The sequence below is a fragment of the Trachemys scripta genome, chromosome 6, assembly GCF_013100865.1.
Source record: "Trachemys scripta elegans isolate TJP31775 chromosome 6, CAS_Tse_1.0, whole genome shotgun sequence".
Classification (NCBI taxonomy): Eukaryota; Metazoa; Chordata; order Testudines; family Emydidae; genus Trachemys; species Trachemys scripta.
The window spans coordinates 43,173,881-43,196,085 of NC_048303.1; the positions used below are offsets into that span (position 1 = coordinate 43,173,881).

Genomic DNA, 22,205 nt, shown 5'->3' on the forward strand with positions numbered 1-22,205 from the left:
GGAATTCCTGGACAGTTTGCACATGCACAGTAACTCCCCACTTAATGTTGTTTTGATCTTATGTCCCTGCTCAGTTACAGAAGATGCTCCATTTAAAGTTGTGCAATGCTTCGCTATAACGTCGTTTGGCTGCCTGCTTTGTCCACAGCTGGCAGCCCCCCCCCCCCCCCCCAGCCCCCCCCCCCCCCCCCAGCGCCTCCCACCCACCGACAGACCCCACGGATCAGCACCTTCCCCCTCCCTCCCCCCGCCTCCTGCTCGTGGCAATCAACTGGCTTGCGGCATTCAGGAGGGGGGGGGGAAGGAGGAGCGAGGACTCAGCGCACAGACTCCTCCCTTCCCTGCCTCCCGAACGCCGCAAACCAGCTGATTGCCGTGGGCGGCAGGGAGGGGGGAGGTTGCGCGCCATATGTCCTCGCTCCTCCCCTCTCTCTCCTGTCCCCTGAATGCCGCAAGCCAGCTGATTGCCGTGGGCAGGAGGAAGTAGGGAGGAGCGAGGATGCGGTGCGCCTCCCCCTCTCCCCGCTGCCTCCTACCCATGGCAATCAGCTGGCTTGTGGCATTCAAGGGGCAGGGGAAGGAGGGGAAGCTTGCACTCTGTGTCCTCGCTCCTCTCCCCTCCCTCCTGAACGCTGCAAGCCAACTGATTGCCGTGGGCAGGAGAGGAGCGAGGACGCGGCATGTGGAGTAAAGGGGGAAGAGGGGGGGAGAAGAGGCGGGTTAAGGGTGAGGGCTTGGGGGAAAGGGTGGCGTGGGCAGGCTGAGGATTGAGCCCCCCACCCCTGGTGCTTGCAGAATAGGGGAAGCTGCCGCCATGCAACGTGCTCCTCCTACCCTACAGCACCTTCAGCCTCCTTGCCTGCCTCATTGTCTCCAGTGCCAGTACTTGGAGAGCTGTGCCTGTGTGGGGTAAGGCGGGGCACCTCCCAACTATAGTATTGTACTGTATGGCAAAAAAAAATTTTCCCCTGGAACCTAACCCCCCATCCCATTTACATTCATTTTTGGGGGGAAATTGGATTCGCTTAACATCATTTCACTTCAAGTCACATTTTTCAGGAACATAACTACAATGTTAAGTGAGGAGTTACTGTATTTATAAACCCTTCAGATTTGTTTGAAATCTGTCAGATTTAAAGCAAACTGGTGCATTATGAATTGGAATAATCATCATTTTGCCACAAAAAACAAACAAATTTTTTGTTAGTACTTTGAAAAATTAAGGACATGTGACTAAGTTGGAGTATTTACTGGCATTTGTTAAGAGGCGTTGTTATGAAATAAGAAATCTGACTAACCAAGACTGTAACCATGTAGGAATTCAGTCTTGCAACATAGGTCAGGACTTACTTATACACAGGACTCCTTTCAAATGTTTTCTATTACCACATAGAAACTTGTCAAACAAGCAAAATCTCTTATATGAAATGCTTCACTTGTCTCATTCCCTCCTTGAATCTATTTTCATATCTATGCAAGGGAGATTTATTAATATACTGTATTTCATCAGTGCTGTGAAAATGTATTTGCATTTGAAATCTTTGCTCTTCTATTACCTTGGGTAATACTGATTTCCAAAATTACTAAGTAAGATACAAGGACAACTGTTTTAGATAGATGTAATTACATTATTTTACATTTAATTCTTATTTTAATCATACTCAATCTCACTGTAATGAAAAAAATATATTTTGTTTCCTAAAAATAATTAACTGTAACTTAATCTAGCCAACATATTGAAGTGTACATGGATAAAAAGAGTTCAAAATCTCATCTTTCTTTATCCTGAAAAAGTGGTATTTCAATGTAGATTCAGGCTGATACTTACAATTTGCTGCTTTTTCTATATTCCTATTAGCATCATTGATTCCTTTTTGTATCTCATCTAGCCAGAGAACTGCGGACTCGTCATGACATTCCTGGGAGAGAGGAATGGAGAAATACTTATACATAAAATACAGTAAGTCAAACTCAGTCTGAAAACACACATTATTAAAGCTTCAGTGGACAGAAAGCCCTTCTGAAAGCCTGAGGACACTAAACCTAATTTGACTATATGAACCTAGCAATGAACAAATAAAAATCGCAGAAAAAAAAGCTAACATTTAGATACACTTACTGTGCTGAAGAAAAGTATGTTATGTTCACCAAAATGCAAAATTCCATTTAACATGTGAAAGCTTGGATAGTAGGTTTATTCTACTGAAGACAGATGTAGATTTCTGAACAGAGTTAATTTAGCGACAGTTCAATTTCCATAATTCACAAGTAAACAAAGGAAAAGGTGCATTCAGATAGCAATATGATTCCTCAAGGAATAACATAAATCCAATAGAAGGTTACAAACAGTTAACTTTTCTTTCAAAGCTCTTCATTGGAAATCATGCATATGTACAGACAAGTAAAAAGACATCAAAAGTATCAGTATGAACTTTCACACAGAAAGATAGCTCAGTTTTAGTAATGCAATGATTGCTTTCATGCCTTGATTTTTTAAATCATGAAGTACATACCAAGGCAGGTGTTATTTTTATTGGATAACTACCGATTATTGAATTTTACCTCATACGCAATACAAGCCAAATTTTCAAAAACAGCTTCTTGTGTGTGCCCCCAATTTGCAGTCCAAAATAAGGCATTTGGAGGTTTAAGTGCCTAAATATACAGACAAACTGAAGTAAATAACTGCAGGCATGATTTAATATGCAGAATTGTGAGCACAAAAGAAGAGACCCTAGCAAGGTCAGACTGAAGTTAAGCTCAACTAAGGTGTTTCTAGTGCATTCATCATTGAAATAACTGTGCACCAGAAATTTGGGATTTTGTTTTCCACCCCCAATCTCAAAGAATGGCACAATTTCTAGCATGCAAATCTTAAATTAATGCCTGGAATATCAGAGAAGAAGTAAAGCCAGAGGACACTGCTGCCAAAAACCAACTTAAAAATGCTAGATGCTATCGGAGGGAAGACTGATTTAGGAGGTACTTAAATGGTCTCATTCAGTGATCAGAAATCAAAGTCCGCACCCATTAACAACTAGCTGGAAAGCAATGTTACAGTGTCAGCAGTTGGCTGGGAGGACTCAACTGCAGAAGTAAATTGCTTCCATTGCTTAATGAAGATATAAATGGTAACTGCAAACATGAAATTTTTTCAATTTCTTATAACACAGGGAGACTTTCTATAGAGAAAGACAAAAGTACAGGAGTTACATTAGATTATGAAACCCATAAATGTCACTTTAGCAAAGATACAAAATTGTACAAATACATACCTACAAAAAATGAAAGTTAGGAAGATGTCACATAGGAGTGGAATGCTAAGTTAGCCTAGTCACGTGTGGTCAACCAGTTTGATGGTGGATCTCAGTGTTTTAACTTATTTTATTTCAGGCCAAAACCCAAATGAATCTGTACTTTGCAGATGTAATGGTAATGAGAGGAGAGAGGATGTGTAAAAGCTCTTTCATTAGAAAAGTGGAACAGATATTTGTGTGGTAAGTGTGACAAGAATGTATCTATCCATGCACAGCACATGTATGTTTTTGATCAGCATTTACACAAGAATTTTCTTATAGTAAACTGCATTTGATCCCGATTAAAACAGTGGGGAAGAGTACAAATTGATGTAGAAAAAGCATTTGTGAACACAATTTGCATTTCAGGTCACTTTTCCCCACACTTTTGAGTCTTAAATACCAGGAACAAAAAGTCAACTACTATTTTTAAGTTAGTGTAATTTTTCTCTCTCCCTCTCCTCCCCAAGTTTGCTATGAGGATTTACAGAGGAAACAACTGTAAGCTTCCAGAATGCATTACTGTTTGCTTATTTTCTTATAAAACTTCAATACGACAGTCTCACATTAGTCTCAGAATATTTTAATTCTGGCATCCGGTTCAAAGATCTTCCATCTAAACAATAAACTTTTAATTAAAACTCAAAATACATTTCACTTCCTACCAAACTGTCAAGTTAGGCACAAGCTATGCATGAGGACAAAGATTTCAGAACAGAAATGCCTTACAAGTATGATCAGAATCAACTATACCTCAGACTCATCATAGGGTGTATGTTGCAGCTATTGCAAATCAAAATTACATTGTTCAGAGTATCATTAAAAGGGTGAGTCACTAAACTTCAGCTGGAACATTGGGATTGGGGAGTGAGGCATGAAATATTTTAACTCCCCAGGATCTCAGATTTTTTCCAGAATTATTATAGTACTGGTAAGCATACGGCTCTTGGGCCAGGTAATAATTTGTTATTCTAATCTTACCAGTAAGTTGGAAGCCAGTGGTGTTGTCCAGCATTTTGAAGTTGCATGCTGGAAGCTAGTCACTCATCATGTGACACGTAGGAAGCTTTAAAAAGTAATTTGTGTAACATTTCCTAAAGATGTAGACTGGTCAGGGATAGGAACTGTTTAAACAAAGCAGACGGGACAGGACAGAGCCTACAGAGACCACTGTCAATTGATAACTGATAGGCAAGTGACACGCTAGAGCAGAGCCCAGCTAGTCTGTGTGAAACATGCTTGTATCGTTACCTCATCCTCCCTTCCTCAGCCCCGCCAACACCATGCATTCGTTTCCTCTTGGAATTAATCAAGTTTGTAAGCCTTTAGGGCATGGACTTTCTTTTTACTACATATTTGTACATATTAGCACAACGGGGCTCTGATCTTTGATTGGGGACTCGAGATGTCAAACACTTTCTGTGAATATTCTAAGCAGAAAATATTTTCTTCTGAATTTTTTATGTACAAATTCCAACAAAGTACAGAAAGACTAAAAAACTCTTCATGTTCATGGTAAATTAGGAGTTAAATTACAGAAGTTAAAGCAATGTAATCTCTTCCATATCAGCCAGAGGTTGAAACTGAGTCATGTGTATTTACACATTCAGATGTCACACCCTATTGCTGTACTAGAGAAAGAACAAACTAGTTAGTTTCTATAAATCCCGTACACACAGAATGCTTCTGGATGGCAGACCTAAAACCCCAAGGTCTTTTACCCAAAAATGTGGATTTAAAAACCTTTTCAACTGAATTAAAGAGGCATTTTTCCAACTGGATTTAACTTGGAACAATGAAAACATTGGTCTTAATTATAACTGGATTGCTGTCTCTGTCCTCAAGTCTACAGCAAAGAGGTAAGCCCTCTGCTTCTAGATGTATTTTATATTATCTGTATATTTCAGCTGGTACCATGAGCCTTGTGCTTATCTTTTAGATGCTTTTATCAGCAGGCTGATACACCGCATACAAAGTCTCAGCTGAGGCAGATTTTGATTGCTCTATTTCAGTTATCTTGAATTTCTCCCCATAGTGGCCCTTGATAGTTTTGCAATTGACAAAAGGCAATTGTTTTTGTGTTTACTGAAATGTGATTTCCCGCATAACCCACTTCCCCTACAGTACTTGTTCCTACAGTACTGAATTTGTGGGATCACACCTTCAGTGTAGAAAGAGGGCATCATAAATACAGGATTAACACTTCACAGAAGGTACCACTTGGGAAAGTCACCATTCCAAAACATTGGACCCAGAGTCTCACTGGAGTTTGTGAGAAAAACACAATGATTTCAGTGGGAGCAGAACTAGGCATTTTCTATGAAGATTAATTGTTTTTGTATTTATTTATTTTAAAAATGCTCTGATACGCCAGTCTCTTTAAAGGGCAGTCATGCCCAGAGATGTGACTAAAAATAGCATAGTCTTACTGAAATCTGCTACCTATGCGTACTCTGTCATGGTGGCAATGCCTGCATCTAATTGTTATTTCCTGTATTTTTTTATCCAGAAGAAATTAGTTATGTCACGTTAGGACAAAAAGACTAGGATTCAAAGATTCAAACAGGACTGCTCTACATCTTACAGTTTGTTCAGAATTCTGGAGCTAGGATTCCAATTATATATTATACAAATAGCAAAAACTTTATTATGGCTACAAGATACAAATGAAAGACGTTATATAGGTGCAAAGTAGGATTATTGTTTTGCACGCTTTTTGTTTTGAACACTTTTGGTACTAGCACATCTTTACAAAATTCTATGCTAAGCCTTATCGAGATTGTTGACATTAGGAGAAGAGGCTAAATATGCTCATTAATCTTTGTCTAAATAGTAAGAGAATGTTTACTTTAATGACGATAACCACACGGTGGAACTGAAGCAGATAGATTTGCCAGCTGTAGAATCAGAAATAAAACACAGATGATTAGCCCCATTCTCAGTACTTAAGACAATAGCTGCCCTGCCCCATAACAATGGAGAGTAGTAGCTACATCATTGCTTCTTCATGCTAACAGGAGGGAATCTGGTTTGCTGTCTGAGCCAAGAGGTAAAGAGCCAGTGTGGCTAGCTTTTTATTTATTTTTTAATAAGAGGGTGGGGACAAGACTCTTGGTGTTTGAATACCATATAAGGAAGATTTTTATATGTAAAGATAAAGGGCAAACATTTCTACATATAGTTCTAATTTGAAAAATGGGTATGTAAAAATGGCATCATCTTATTCAACGTATTTACCTTTTACACAGTCATATGTGCTTGCTTAAGTGACAAAAATTTTAGTGCTTATTATTCCTGTTTGCACTGCTGAGCCAACAGCTGAGGGCATGTGAATCAACAATTATATTCTCTCTTTGTACATCAGCATGGTTTATCAATTTCAAGCAGTTACACCTGTGAAAATCCACTAAAGACAATGATGTCGCACAGATATCATAAGCATAATTCTACCATAAAAACTGGATTATTCTTAAAACAGAAAGCTGGACTTGATCAAGCTGTATTGTGAGTATTCAGGGCTGAGAGTCCATTTATAAATAAAATTATGAGGGGTTTGCCATACCACATGTGATACAGAAATCAGAGACAACACAGTACACCACAATGCCATTTTTATAGAATCATTCTTCAGATTAGAGCTGCGCTAATTTATCTCAGAAAAAAGGTATACATCATGACTCTGTCCAGAGTACATATCTTATGATTTAGCTATTTTCTTTTTTTAAATCTTAGATTCTAAACATGGTGATAACAGCTCCGGAAGACAAGATGTGCCTGATATTAAGACCTTTCGTGGAATGCCACAAGGCACTTATGATTATATTCCCCTTTCTGATATAGAAGGCTGGACAAAGACTGTTCACAACAAAGAACACAAATGCTCTTCAGGGAAGTCAAATGGCTCAATACTGAAAGTTAATAATACCACAATGGAGTACCTTAGTAGTTCTTTGAGCACCAAACTAGTACCTGCAACATATATTCTTGTAGTTTTATTAGGTGTGCCATCAAATGCCATCACCCTGTGGATGCTGTTTTTCAGAATCAGATCTGTTTGTACTGCCATCTTCTATACAAATTTAGCCATTTCAGATTTTCTATTCTGTATCATACTGCCATTCAAGATAGCATACCATCTCAATGGAAACAACTGGATATTTGGAGAAATAATGTGCCGAACTACGACTGCCATTTTCTATGGCAATATGTATTGCTCCATTCTACTCCTCATGTGCATCAGTATCAGTCGTTATGTGGCTATTGTTCATCCGTTCACCTACAGAAGTCTGCCAAAGCGAACCTATGCAACACTAGTATGTGGAATTGTGTGGACAATTGTTTTCCTGTACATGCTGCCATTCTGCATAATGAAGCAAAGCTACTACTTGGAGCAATTAAATATCTTTACCTGCCACGATGTACATAATGCCTGTGAAACTTTATCACCATTCCAATTCTACTACTTCATCTCTTTAGCAATCTTTGGATTTGTAATACCACTGACCATTATTATTTTTTGTTACATCTCAATTATCCAAACGCTCAATACTTATGAGTGGAAGTGGTTTTGGTATGTTAAAATAAGTCTCTTGATCCTTATGATTTTTGCCATCTGCTTCACACCAAGCAACATCATACTTATTGTCCATCACGTTAATTACTACTACAACAAAACAGATGGCTTGTATTTTTTCTATCTTATTGCTTTGTCTCTAAGCAGTTTAAACAGTTGCCTTGATCCATTCCTTTACTATCTGATGTCCAAAATCAGAGAGCAATCCAATGTTTATCTCACAATGGTAAAAATATCCAGGGAAGAATGAGTTTAATTAAATGTCCAACATTTATTATTTTGTGACAGATATATAAATGTCTGATAATTCAACAAAATAAAAATACTCTACTCAATTAACTATTGTTTTATAAATTCTAATTGGTCTTTTTTAACGAAAAAAGAAAGCAGCAGTTCAAAAGTTTCTTCTTAAGATTTACTTGCTTCCAAATTTTATGTTAAAAAGACTTCTAAAAATACAGTCTTGCAATTTTATCACAAGTTTTGGTGCTGTTCTTGAAGCCACTACTCCTGATTCAGGTGAGAATCTGTTTTCATTTTTAAAAAACTATTACGTTTCTAGCCCTCACTTCTATGGAGAAAGGTCCGAAAATGTGAATCCTAAAAATTCCAACAACAGAGGGCAAATAAAACTCGAATGGTATTTTTAAGCCAATATCACTATTTTTGAAAACTTTGGGTTGGCTACCCTGAAAATACCTAATACCGCTAACTTATGCTCAATGTGGATTTCTATTTTGCCCTCTATAGAAACATTTTCACTTTTGAAGTGCAGTAAGAAGAAAAGCCATTTACAGGCTGCAGCTGTGTGCTAATTGGGCTGCAGATGGGACACGGGTTGAGAACCACTGCACTGAAGTAATGAAAATCAGGTACAGTCCTAACTAATACTTGCAAATCAGACACTTGCTTTTAACCTCCATACCTCATCCTTAAAACTATGACAGTTAAATTGGAGGCAACGTCTGCTTATATGAACAGGAGCTCTTCTAGGGGGCAGGAACGGTGAGTATGCTGGATTTTATTGAACTTTGGTTTTGCCAGTAAAAGGCCAAATAAAATAAAAAGTGGCTGAAGAAACTGAATATAGTCTTCGCTGTTTAAAAAGGAGACAACTTAAAATCATATCTGTCTAAAAATGTTTAGCTGCCCCTGTTACAAGTTACAACCCAAATTACTGTAATTTATTAGACTGAATATATTGCGTTCTCAAATACATACTTTTTAAAAAAAAATTCATTCTTTCCTTTGCAGTAATCAGTTATTTGGGTTGCTTTTTTGAGAGTTTTTCACAGAGCAAAAGGAGAGAAAAAGCACATTTAAAGTAGCAGAGAAAGGACTGCAAAAAGCAAGAAAAGATGCTGCGGCAATCGAGCCATTGTGGGGTTGATTTAGCGGGTCCAGTGAAGACCTGCTAAATTGACGGCCAATCGCTCTCCCATCGACTCTGGTAGTCCACCAGAACGAGAAGCATAAGGTAAGTTGATGGGAGTGTTTCTCGTGTAGACACTGCAGTAAGTCGACCTAAGCTACGTCGACTCCAGCTATGTTATTCATGTAGCTAGAGTTGTGTAACTTAGGTCGACTTAACCCCCAGTGAAGACCTGCCCATAGAAGGGGGACAGCAGGGCAACTGTAAGTACTTGAAAAAGGCACTGAATGTAGTTTTAAGCTGACTAAGTTTCAAGCTGAATACTCTTTAAAATTTCTTGTCCTGAACTATGATGAAGTTTGTTTTTAATCAGAGTACCACCATAATTTATAAGAATTGGGAAAAGTGAAAGGTTTACTTCAAAAGCCAATATAGCTTCCATAAAATGTTAAGCCCTCCCCTCATTGTAGTTACTGCAGATGACCAGAGAATAGTTTATAGCAGCATATATAAATAAGTACCATGCAGCGAAAGCGCCCATAATTTAGCTTAGGAATGTACAACGTGATTGTTAGACATAGAATACTTGAGAATACATTTTAAACACTTTGCCAAAAGCTATAGTTAATCTTGTGTTCAATTACATTCTGAAAGCAGTTATGCTCATCTGTTTACAATTCCTAAAACTCTGATGCTAGCCAAGGCACAGCTTTATATGGAAGCCGACATTTGTATCCTGCTAAGATGGTTTACCCTAAGTAGCATATCAGAAAGATAATCAACAAGCTGCAATATTATGACCAAACAACAACAAAAAAGGATGGTATCAAAGTTAAAGGGATCATAAAGACCATCAAAAACCCAAGTTTACTTTTAAGCAATGCGAGTATTCAGGAAGGAGTAATTTCCAGGAATTTCTTTTGAAAACTGTCAATGCTTCAAACCTCCCATTAGTGACAAAAGCCCCAGCTTTCCTTCTAGCTGTGAAATACCCATCCATCCCTAATCCCAGAAACAAGAGGCCAGATCTCCTGCTCAGCTCAGATAACGGCTTCAGCACAATTATGGCATAAATATCACATTCTTGAATATTTGAAGTGACCATGACAGGATTAGCTAAACTAGGACATCACATGCACAATGACAAGCATGCACAACTGATTTTATCCTTCCCAGCTCCCATTCACACTAAAAGTTTCAGAGGGAGGTGGAATTACTTGATGCTCAGATAACATTTTAATTGGCACAGGAGAGAGACACAGACACCACAACCACTGCAAATATAGTGTGGTGGTGTTGGGGAACATGCATTCAGGTTTGGCAATTAATAAACTGACAAGTATCAATGAGTCAATTGAGATTCTACCTTGCATTTCTGCACTTTGGCATAGTGCAGAACATCTTGATAATGCCTTGCATTTGTTGGGTTCACATCGTGCAATTTGACCGTAGGCAACAGCAGTGTTTCTAGAGTTTTCTCAGGATTGCCTTGGTCAATAGCTTCATTAATGTAGCTAATCGCAACAATTCCTAAGAAAGAAAAAAGGGAAATTAACATTTAACAGAAAAAGCCCAGCCACATATCAGGTTTATTCAAAAAAGGATAGTGTCATAAATGAGTAAGTGTGAACATCAAGTTACGGTAAGTAGCAGCAGCAAATTCTAAAGTCTTTCTTCTCAGATATTGGCAGTTCATGCCAAGCCAGCCAGTGAGACCAGATTTTTCCTTCTCTGACAGCCAATTGTTTAACTGAATCTGATTTAAAAAAAAACCCATATCCTTTTCTATAAAGGAAAAGTTTCCCCATTTTGTTCTACAGTAGGATGATCCATATACATCTCTTCAAACAAACTGATTCAACACCTGAGTGTAAAGGTCTGGGCTTGTTTACGTTGCAGTGCTCAAGTAATCATTCTGAAGTGATTTTCATGTCTGACCATTCCAAATAATTTAACATTAATTTTTCTAATAGACATACATATTCTGACCTCTGAACTTATGGAGATTATAATATCTTTTCAAGTCATCAACATCACCACTTTAACATCACGGAACAATTTATCTGGAACGTGCATGCAAGTCAAAATTCTCAAACTTGGCTGCCTAAAGGAAAAATACCTTAATTTTGAAAACTGCTGCACACCCATAGCTCCCACTGAATTCACCGAACTATGGGGTATGCAGCAGTTCTGAGAAAAGTGGTCTGATTTTTTTTTTTTAAATGTATTTAGGTAGCTATCTTTGACAACTCAGTTTAGAAATTATGACCCTAGTTAACAGAAAGCACTGAAACACACTGTCCTGAAGGCATAGAACCCTGCTACACCAAGTCTGTGAGTGAGTATAAAAATTCTTGCGGATTGCTTTGCCATCACCTGTGACAGTGTGCATTCCAGTTGGTGGCTGCCTGGGATCTGTTGAGGTTTTTCCATAGTGTGTATATAAAACTGAACTGGTGAGGTCATAGTTATGTGACCTCACAAGGCCATAACCTCTTAGGAGACTGGCTATTTCTCAGGTGGATGTAACCTGGGTTTTTTATGACAACCATGGGGGCACTACCAGTGATGAAAGGGAATTTCTGTGCACTGGGAAGCAGGGCGATTTAGATGCAGCACGTTTCAGAACGCTCTGTTGGTACTATGTACAGTTCCAAGCACAGCTGCCTCTTGCCAGGGGGCAATAGTAGACCAATGCAATCTGAAAACCGCTACTATTCATTAGGACTAAAGCTGCTAACATGAGGTCCAAGTTTGAGACACTGAGCACCTCAAGTTTGATGGACTTTTTAAAGGAGAGCAGGAAAAGAATTGCTTTTGACACAGTTATGTACTGACTGCCTCCAGTAAGGATTATGTGAGGGATATTCAACACAGAAAGTGTGTAAAATGCCAACCGCTACCACCTTTCCCCCCTCCCATCTGAAACTCTTCTTGTACTTAACTTAATCTCATTTTGGGAATTCACTGATTAAGTACCAGAATTATTGGCCCAATATGAATACAGATGAATAGAAGTCTTATTGCCTCCGCTAGAACTATGGCATTTGTGATGTCAGAGAAGTGATGTAGTCAGGGACCCTTTCAGCGAATCAGGAAATACCAAGAGGATTTCAGAGAGGTGAAAAAGGATTTAAAGGAGTAATGCCAGTAACTACTGCATTGAATGCTCCCTTCTCTCAAGTCAACACTTAGCAGGGGCATTCAGTCTTCGCTCAATTTTGTTTAAAATGATAACTGTTTTAGTCCTCCTCTCTAGAATTATCATCAAGATGCTATGCTGGGGAACAGGAATTACTAATTCCAAATCTACTTAGGAAAAAAAGCAAAAATCTTTTTTATAGGACAAAATACAAATCTCTATTTCCTACTACGAAATAGAAACTCAATTATATTTATAGCACCACATTTTATTATGGTGTCTGATACACATCTGTTCTCATTTTTAATTGCAGCTACCACAATTTCATACTGAAAATATTAGGAAAACAATTAGTGGTTTTTGTTTTTGGCTAATTGCAATTTTACCACTAAAAATAAAAAGCATCTCTATGTGGCAAGCCGGCACTCTATAAACCTCCATCAAGTGCTCCAGGGACCACAGTAACCTCTGCCTCTGACAAAGTCAGAGTTACTTACTGTCATTTTCTTCTTGAATTTGCATATTAACCATGTCAATACAATTCTGGACATCATTCCAGCTTAAATAATCTTGTCCTTGAGATGAAGCCTCTGACTTAATAGACAAGAGTGTGTCAGCATAACTGTAGGAAGATATAAAATATAAATCATCATAAAGAGTCATTAAATGTATTGTCCATCATTTACTGTATGTATTTCATTATTTTTTTCTTACTGGATGAATTTAGTGCACATGAAAGTGAAAAACTTTATTATAAGTGTTTGCAGCCAGGCACCATGTAAACAGGCAGCATGCAAGCTGCCTTACTTGGCTCTACACGTACATTTCAGAGACTCAGATTCCAAGGGCAGAGAGGACCACTGTGATCATTGGTCTGACCTGTATATCAGAGGCCACAAAACTTCCCCACAATAATTCCTAGAGCAGAGCTTTTCTAAAAGCACCCAATCTTGATGTAAAAACGGTCAGTGATGGAAAATCCATCGCAACCCTTGGTAAATTGTTCCAATGGTTAATTACCCTTCCTGTCAAAAATTTATGCCTTATTTGCAGTTTGAATTTGCTTAGCTTCAACTTCCAACCACTGGATTGTGGTATATGCCCATTATTAAATATTTGTTCCCTATGTAGATACTTTGTAATCAAGTCACCCCATAATCTTCTCTTTGTTTAACTAAAGAGACTGAGCTCTTTAAGTCTATCACTACAAAGCATGTTCTCTAATCCTTTAATCATTGTCCAGTCTCTTCTCTGACCCCTCTCCAGGTTCTCTCTGAACCCTCTCCAAACCCTTGAATCATGGGCACCAAAACTAGATACAGTATTCCAGCAGTGGTCGCACCAGTGCCAAATACGGAAGTAAAAATCTTTCAACCCCTACTTGACATTCTCTTGTTTATACAGCCAAAGATTGCATTAGCTCTTTTGGCCACAGTGCCACACTGTGAGCTCATATTCTGATCTGAAATAATCCCATATCATGTCACCCCAAAGCACGTTCCTTACAGTAGCTCCACACTACTAATAGATATAAAAACATTCCAAGGATATGCAGTGTGTCAAGTAAATAATGATTTTAAGAGAAGACCGAAACATCTTCCAAGAAATTACAGAGATGTTCTTTGACATTAAAAGTTTATATTAATTCATGGCAACAGCCACGATTCCTTTTGTTTGCTTGTTTTTTAATTACACTATAGTCAAATATACTAAGGAGGTGTAGTCTTTTAAAAAAAAAATCACATCATAAAGTTAAATATCAGATATGTACAATTTAACATTTCATAGTCAATCATCCCAAAGCACTTAGTCCAGTGGTGGGCAACCTGTGGCCCATCAGGGTAATCCGCTGGCTGGATTTTTGTTTACAAGCAGCTGCCAGCACGTCCCTGCGGCCCGCTCCACTCCCCACAGCTCCCATTACCCAGGAACGGCGAACCACAGCCACTAGCAGCTACAGGTGGACGGTCAATGTAAACGAACTGTCTCACGACCTGCCAGCAGATTACCCTGACGGGCCGCAGGTTTCCCACCAACTTAGTCCATCAGAGAAATTCTTCCACTTGTTGAGTGTTTTAACAGCTTGTAGCAGTGCTACGCATCTTAGAACTGTAAGTGAAGCACACCTCATCCAACTAAGACTGCAGGGAGTATATAAGGTAGGTAGAGTGTAATTATCAGAAGTGGAATTTGGCAAGGAGTTCAGGGATAACTCATTAAGTTTTGCCAAGGCTGTTCCGAGCACACCTAATGTTTCTCCAATAACCTGCTCATGTGGGGCCCTTAATTTCTCTTCCCCATTCTGCAGCATCCACTTATGTAATTCTCCTCCCCTGCCCTCAAAACATTAATGTCTTGCTTTTGGCCGCAGGGAGAGGGAGCCCTATTCTCTCCTACCTTTGCCAAGGAGAAAAAAGATCCTGGGGGTTTGGTGGGCTGCGAGGGAGGACATTCAACGCAGACTCCATACCTTTCTCCTTTGGGTCATCCCCAACAGCCAATACAATACCAAGGAGGGGTTGTTAGTGAGAGATACATGACACTACAGGCAGAAATTTTGAAGGTGTCCCTGAAATAGACAGACCTCTTAGGCAGCTCTGCAACACACCAAGTCCAGGACAAAATTTCTATCTAACCGCTGGCAGCAGCCCTGTCCATGAAGGAGAGAGCAGTGCTCTACTCATTGCTAGTAGGATTTATGCACAATTTTTTTTTGTTACTCTGAGGTACCCTTTTCAACTCAGAGCCCCTTGCAAGTATAGGTTCTGTAGCCTGGAAGAACCAGACCCCATTCTTTTTAAAAATGCCATGAAATTATAGATTTTTAGGGCCAAAAGGGAGCATTAGGATCCTCTAGTCTGATCTGCAAAACAGAGGCCACAGAATTTCATCCAGTAATTTCTATATCATGCCCATAACTTCTTTTTGAGCTATCTTCAATGGTCAGGATTTCTCTTGCAACTCATCTAGCAGCAGCATGTCCAGCTGCAGTGCCCAGGGAATTCCATCAAGCACAACTGTGGTGAAAAAAGTATTACCTAATGCCTCACCAACACTCCTTACTGTAAAAAGCAACAGAGGGTCCTGTGGCACCTTTGAGACTAACAGAAGTATTGGGAGCATAAGCTTTCGTGGGTAAGAACCTCACTTCTTCAGATGCAAGTCAGACTAACACGGCTACCCCTCTGATACTTGACTCCTTACTGTAGCACTGTTAGTGTTCATTGGAGGTCTCCTATACAAGTACTGATTCAGCCTGACTGTCCTTTGCATGTGAGATATGACAGGATCAGAACACAAGGTGGTACACAGCTGTGACAAAAATCAAACACCAAACAAAAGCTACTAATCTCGAGTTTGAATTTACAACTTGAATGGAACATGTATCTACACTACCATGTTGTGCCCAGCTATTTAGCAAATAGGGTTTTTACCACATAGGCTTCTACCATTCTTAAGCAAGACAGGTCTGTTAGGATAGCCTTACTTTACATTACACACACAATATTCATTCTCAGGTCTTCTCTCAAAAATTCAGTAAGACACTAGTGACTAGCGGCTTCCAACTATCCATTCCCAAAACAGCAACGCCTCTCAGCTCATGATGTTTAGCTTCCAAGAACATCCCACCCCCCCGACCTCTGTATCCTCAAACATTCAGTGATGTTTGATGGCTTATGTTTTTGCAGATGGAGCATTACAGCTGAGCAGCCCTAATAAACTCTCCTGTTAATATTGTGCAAATGTTTAGCTTGTAGCCTTTTCAACTTCATCTCACAACTCTGGAAAAATAGCTGATAATCGCCCACTCATCCCTTTGCAGAAGTCTTTGTTGCTCATTTGGACAAGACAAAATGAACTTTTACCGTTGAAAGTTTTCGTCTTCCAGATTATTGAAGCCAACGGATGGATTTCTGAGATGACTCTTTATTGCCAGGATGTCTTTGCTTCCCAAGGCCTGGTTTAGTAACACAACAGCTGACAACATTTCCACAGCAATAGACAGTTCATCATGTGCCAAATATCTCTATAGGAACATAGAATACGTCAGTCATGAAGCTAAACAAGTAGGGGTAACCAGTTTTAATTAAAGTCTAGATGCCAAAAGGAGGGAGGCATGGATTTGATTTAAAACAAATATTAAAAATAGGAGGAGAAAATGTCATCGCTATAGAAATGTCAGCTTACTGTACTGTGAGTGGTAGAACTAAATCACTAGGCATTCATTATATAGCCTCCCTTTCCTCAGCCTTTTCTTTGATTGTCCCACATAATACAGTCCTTCCAGTCAAGCCTAGTCTAATTTTAATCAAAATGTGGACTCCCCCCAGTCTGGCTGATGACTCTCCATAAAACACAGTCAACCTTAAGATGAGAGATAGTGTATGCAACAGCAAAAACAGTGAAGGTCAGTCACTTTGTTGCAGTACAAAAGTTAGCATGGGCTAAATCAGTCAAGAAAACAATCTGAATAGGCAAGCACTTGCATTAATATTCCTGGATTTTAATATAATACACCTCAAGGCAGGAATTAGAAGAATCTGGTATGATAAATGGTCTGATAGTTCTAAGTAACAAAACTGCAACAAATGACAATGCATCAGTGTTCCTGATCCTTTATGGCTTGACTGCACACTATTGAACAGCAATTCGTAAGTTTTTCACTCTTACCACAGCATTCTGTTGCTGAAGGTTGAACAGTTCAGTCTGATAGACAGCAGCAGCAAATGGGTGAACGACAGGCAACTGGGCCTCTGGTTTCATCAGTGCAACCAATGTTTTATTAGCATCACAGTTACGAATTGCAGTATTGATATGGTCAACTGCTACAAGTTCTGGGGGAAGTAGGAAAAAAATCTTATCAATTTTTTTGTCATCTGCCTTTTTTTTTTTTTTTTAAATATTGATGTTGTGTAGGCAAATAGTATCCCAACATTACATCATATGCTACCATTCCTCAAGAAAGCTATAGCTGTATACCTGCAAGAGATGCATTTTTAAACACACTGAAACTACTTCACATTCTTGCAAAAATGATTTCTGCTCAAAAAGCATGTGGAAGTCAACAGCTTAACATAAGTCCATGATCAATGCATTAGACCTGAAAGATGACTTGACTAGTCCAGGGATTGCCATGTCCTCTCTATTGAGTTTGACCAATAGGTTGACCCTAGAATGTCAACCTATGTTACTTTCTTTCTCGGTTTTATTTCTTCTACCTCCATTGTATTCCCATTTTCCCCCTTCTAGTAAGAGTCCAACACAGGTAGGAAGGACAAGTCTACACTTGAGGCACCAATGTGACCAACAAGATAAGCTAAGAGCAATGCCTTAATAGCCTGGTAAAAAGTTTGTCAAGTTCCACAGTGGCTCACTTGTTGTGACTGGAATTTTCCATCAGCTAAACTGAGTAAAACAAACAGAAGCTGCATCTTATCCTTTGCTATTCTCTCCCCTTTTATGTGCACTTGTCTAATTTTTTTTCATAAGGAAACATAACTGAATTTCAATAGCCACTGCAAGCACTGCTAACTAAAATGGTATTAAATTACTTTGGGGAAAGCCAATCTAAAAGACTGTTAAATAAGGAAAACTGTTAGTGACATTTACTGTAGTCCTCCCCCTTCAATATGGGTGAAGTATATCCCTGAGTGAGCTCAGAACTAGCCTCTAAAATAAAAAAAACTGTGGGTTAACACACACACCGAGGACAACACAACAGATGATGCCCAAGAGTGCTAGATCTCATCTTGTAGGTGAAAGAAACTGCAATTACAGTAACTTAGGCCTGGTCTACACTAGGAGGTTATGTCGAATTTAGTAGCGTTAAATCGAATTAACCCTGCACCCGTCCACACAACGAAGCTATTTAGTTCGACATAGAGGTCTCTTAAATTCGATTTCTGTACTCCACCTCAACGAGGGGAGTAGCGCTAAATTCGACATGGCCATGTCGAATTAGAGTAGGTGTGGATGGAAATCGACGCTAATAGCTCCGGGAGCTATCCCACAGTGCACCACTCTGACGCTCTGGACAGCAGTCCGAGCTCGGATGCTCTGACCAGCCACACAGGAAAAGCCCCGGGGAAATTTGAATTCCTCTTCCTGTCTGGGCAGTTTGAATCTCATTTCCTGTTTGGACATCGTGGCGAGCTCAGCAGCACTGGCAACGATGCAGAGATCTCCAGCAGAGGTGACCATGCGATCTCAGAATAGAAAGAGGGCTCCAGCATGGACTGATCTGGAAGTCTTGGATCTGATTGCTGTGTGGGGTGATGAGTCCGTGCTCTCGATCGAAAAGACGGAATGCGAAGATCTACGAGAAGATCTCAAAAGCCATGACAGAGAGAGGATACAGCCGGGGTGCAACGCAGTGCTGCGTGAAAAATCAAGGAGCTGAGACAAGCGTACCAGAAGACCAAAGAGTCAAACGGACGCTCCGGATCCCAGCCCCAGACATGCTGTTTCTACGAGGCACTGCATTCCATTCTAGGTGCGGCCGCCACCACTACCCCACCACTGACCGTGTACTCTGAGGATGGGATATTGTCGACGGCCGCTTCCTCGGAGATGTTAGCGGACGGGGAAGATGAGGAAGGTGAAGAGGACGACGAGGCAGTCGACAGCACTTACAACGCTGATTTCCCAGACAGCCAGGATCTCTTCATCACCCTCACAGAGATCCCCTAGCAACCGTCCCCAGGCGTTAACCCACACCCTGAATCAGGGGAAGGATCAGTCGGTAAGTGTTTTAAACACGTAAACATTTATTTTGAACAGAACAGGAATATTAACAATGGGTTTTTCATGATTTGTTTGCCCTAGGCGCTCTACTTTTTAGTCTTTGCCAGTGCAGCTACTGGAAAAGAAGGTCTATATGTCCGGGAATAGAGCTGAAATCCTCATGGGACATCTCCACGAAGCTCTCCTGGAGGTAATTGGAAAGCCTTTGCATGAGATTCCTGGGGAAAGCGGCCTTATTGTGTCCTCCGTGGTAGGAAACTTTTCCTCACCAGGCTATCAAGTACTCTGGGATCATTGCCTTGCAGAGCATGGCGGCATACGGCCCTGGTTTTTGCTGGCGTTCACACAGCATGCGTTCTTTCTCGGTCTCAGAAATTCTCAGCAGAGTGATGTCGCTCATGGTGACCTGCTTAGAATTAGGGGAATGTTACTATTGGGACTGCTTGCCTGTTCCTTTACAGAACTGTCACCGGCGGTTTACTGCCACGCGGTGGAGGTGGGAGAGGGGCAGCATACAGGGATCTTTCCTGGGGACAGCCACGAGGAGGTGAGACAGGGCAGAGGTCATGCTTGCCGGTCAAGCAGCCAAAAGTCTACAGCTTATCATGTCAGCCTGCTACCCGAATTCTGCTGTCCTGCTCCACTTGTCTGATCTCCACTCCAAGACCCCAGGCACTGAATGCGAAGGCCGAAAATTCGACCTTGTCCTGAGTGCGCATGTGATAGGTGCTGTGCATGGTCTTGCTCACAGAGAAAGACTGTGTTCATGGGTCACAAAAAATTATCTTTGTGAGGAATTCACTCCCTTTTTCCCATCCCACAGCTGCAACTGTCTCCCGACCTACCCTGGCATCCCCCTCGCAGAGGCTGGCGCAGATTAGGCGGAGAAAGAAAAGGACACGGGACGACATGTTCTCAGAACTTATGGGCTGCTCCCGAGCCGATGCGGGCCAGCAGACCCAGTGGAGGGAGAACATGTCGCAATACCAGCGAGCACACAGTGAACGGGAGGAGAGGTGGCAGCAGGAAGACCAGCAGGCGACTCAAACGCTGCTTGGACTAATGAGGGAGCAAACGGACACGCTCCGGCGCCTTGTGGATGTTCTGCAGGACCGGAGGCAGGAGGACAGAGCCCCGCTGCAGTCTCTCTCTAACCGCCCTCCCCCGCCACAAACTCCCATACCCCCCTCACCCAAAGTCCCAAGAGGTTACCCTGCTTACTGAGGAACTTAGCTTTCAAAGCCTCCTGAATGCACAGCGCGTCCTGCTGGGCTCTTCTAATCGTATGGCTGTCTGGCTGGGTGTAATCAGCAGCCAGGCTATTCGCCTCAACCTACCACCCCGCCATAAAGGTCTCCCCCTTGCTCTCACAGAGATTGTGGAGCACACAGTAAGCTGTGCTAACAATGGGGATACTGGTTTCGCTGAGATCAGAGCGAGTCAGTAAGCTTCTCCATCTCCCCTTGAGACGTCCAAAAGCACACTCCACCACCATTCTGCACTTGCTCAGACGGTAGTTGAAGAGTTCTTTTTCAGTGTCCAGGGCGCATGTATAGGGCTTCATGAGCCAGGGCATTAGCGGGTAGGCTGGCTCCCCGAGGATCACTATAGGTCCCCGAGGATCACTATCTCCACATCCCCAACAGTTATTTTCTGGTCCGGGAAGTAAATACCTTCCTGCAGCCGTCTAAACAGACCAGAGTTCCTGAAAACACGAGCATCATGAACCTTGGCCTGCCAGCCTACGTTGATGTTTGTAAAACGTCCCCTATGGTCCACCAGTGCTTGCAGCACCATGGAAAAGTAGCCCTTTCAGTTAATGTACTGGCTGGCCTGGTGGTCCGGTCCCAGGATAGGGATGTGAGTTCCATCTATAGCCCCACCGCAGTTTGGGAATCCCATCGCGGCGAAGCCATCTATGATGACCTGGACGTTTCCAAGGGTCACTACCTTTGACAGCAGTAGCTCAACGATTGCGTTGGCTACTTGCATCACAGCAACCCCCACAATAGATTTGCTGACACCAAAGTGATTCGCGACTGACTGGTAGCTGTCTGGCATTGCAAGCTTCCAGAGGGCTATGGCCACTCGCTTCTGGACAGTCAGGGCTGCTCGCATCCGGGTGTCCTTGCGCTTCAGGGCAGGGGACAGCAACTCACAAAATTCCAGGGAAGTTCCCTTCCGCATATGAAAGTTTCACAGCCACTGCGATTCATCCCAGACCTTCAGCACTATGCAGTCCCACCAGTCCGTGCTTGTTTCCCGGGCCCAGAATCGCTGTTCCACAGCATCAACATGACCCATTGCCACCATGATGTTCACGGCGCGGGGTCCTGTGCTTTGTGAGAGGTCTGTGCCACTCTCAGACTTCATGTCCTCACCACGCTGCTGTAGCCTCCTCGCACGATTTCTCAGCATCTGCCTTTGGAAAAGGTGGATAAGGTGCGAGGTGTTGACAACGGCCATAACTGTAGCGATGGTCACAGCGGGCTCCATGCTCGCAGTGCTGTGGCATCCGCGCTGTCACGCACCAGAAAAGTGCACGAACTGATTGCCCGCCGGCGCTTTCAGGGAGGGAGGGCGGGAGTGACGGTTGGATGACGACAGTTACCCAAAACCACCCTTGACATTTTTTTCCCCAGCAGGCATTGGGGGCTCAACCCAGAATTCCAATGGGCAGCGCGGACCGTGGGAACTGTGGGATAGCTGCCCACAGTGCACCGCTTCCAATGTCGACGCTTGCCCCGTTAGTGTGGACTCACAAAGTCGAATTACTGTCCTTAGTGTGGATACACACGTTCGACTTTGTAATATCGATTCCACATATTCGATTTAAGTACAATCGAACTACTCTCGTACAGTACCCTTACAGTCCCCCTAACTGCACCAGTTACAACTTTGAAGGAGTTGATGGTCACAAACCTGGTTGAGGCTATCCTGAAGGAAACCTAACATATTCTCCAGGGAAGAGTTAAGCACTCTGAAGTCAGACTTGAATTTAAAAAAAATAAATTAAAAAAAAAAAAAAAAAACCAAAATCCCAGTGAGGAAAAAAAACTTGTAAAGTCATCGTTTGAG

General features: G+C 41.4%; 2 protein-coding genes across 3 annotated transcripts in view; one reads left to right on the forward strand and one right to left on the reverse strand.

Moving 5' to 3' along the window:
• The window catches only part of IQGAP2 (IQ motif containing GTPase activating protein 2), a 238,682-nt gene that overhangs the window by 62,754 nt on the left and 153,723 nt on the right, over nt 1-22,205 (reverse strand). For both annotated transcript variants that reach the window (XM_034774640.1, XM_034774641.1), the window contains 5 exons: nt 17,055-17,218; nt 16,250-16,410; nt 12,881-13,005; nt 10,608-10,771; nt 1,829-1,919 (listed from right to left, as the gene is read on the reverse strand). In XM_034774640.1, the coding sequence (XP_034630531.1) occupies nt 1,829-1,919; nt 10,608-10,771; nt 12,881-13,005; nt 16,250-16,410; nt 17,055-17,218 (705 nt within the window). The remainder of the gene's footprint in view (nt 1-1,828; nt 1,920-10,607; nt 10,772-12,880; nt 13,006-16,249; nt 16,411-17,054; nt 17,219-22,205) is intronic.
• On the forward strand, nt 4,912-9,016 carry F2RL2 (coagulation factor II thrombin receptor like 2). Its single transcript, XM_034774644.1, has 2 exons — nt 4,912-5,155; nt 7,029-9,016. Exons 1-2 carry the CDS (start codon nt 5,092-5,094, stop codon nt 8,117-8,119), a joined length of 1,155 nt encoding a protein of 384 aa, XP_034630535.1. The 5' UTR covers nt 4,912-5,091; the 3' UTR covers nt 8,120-9,016.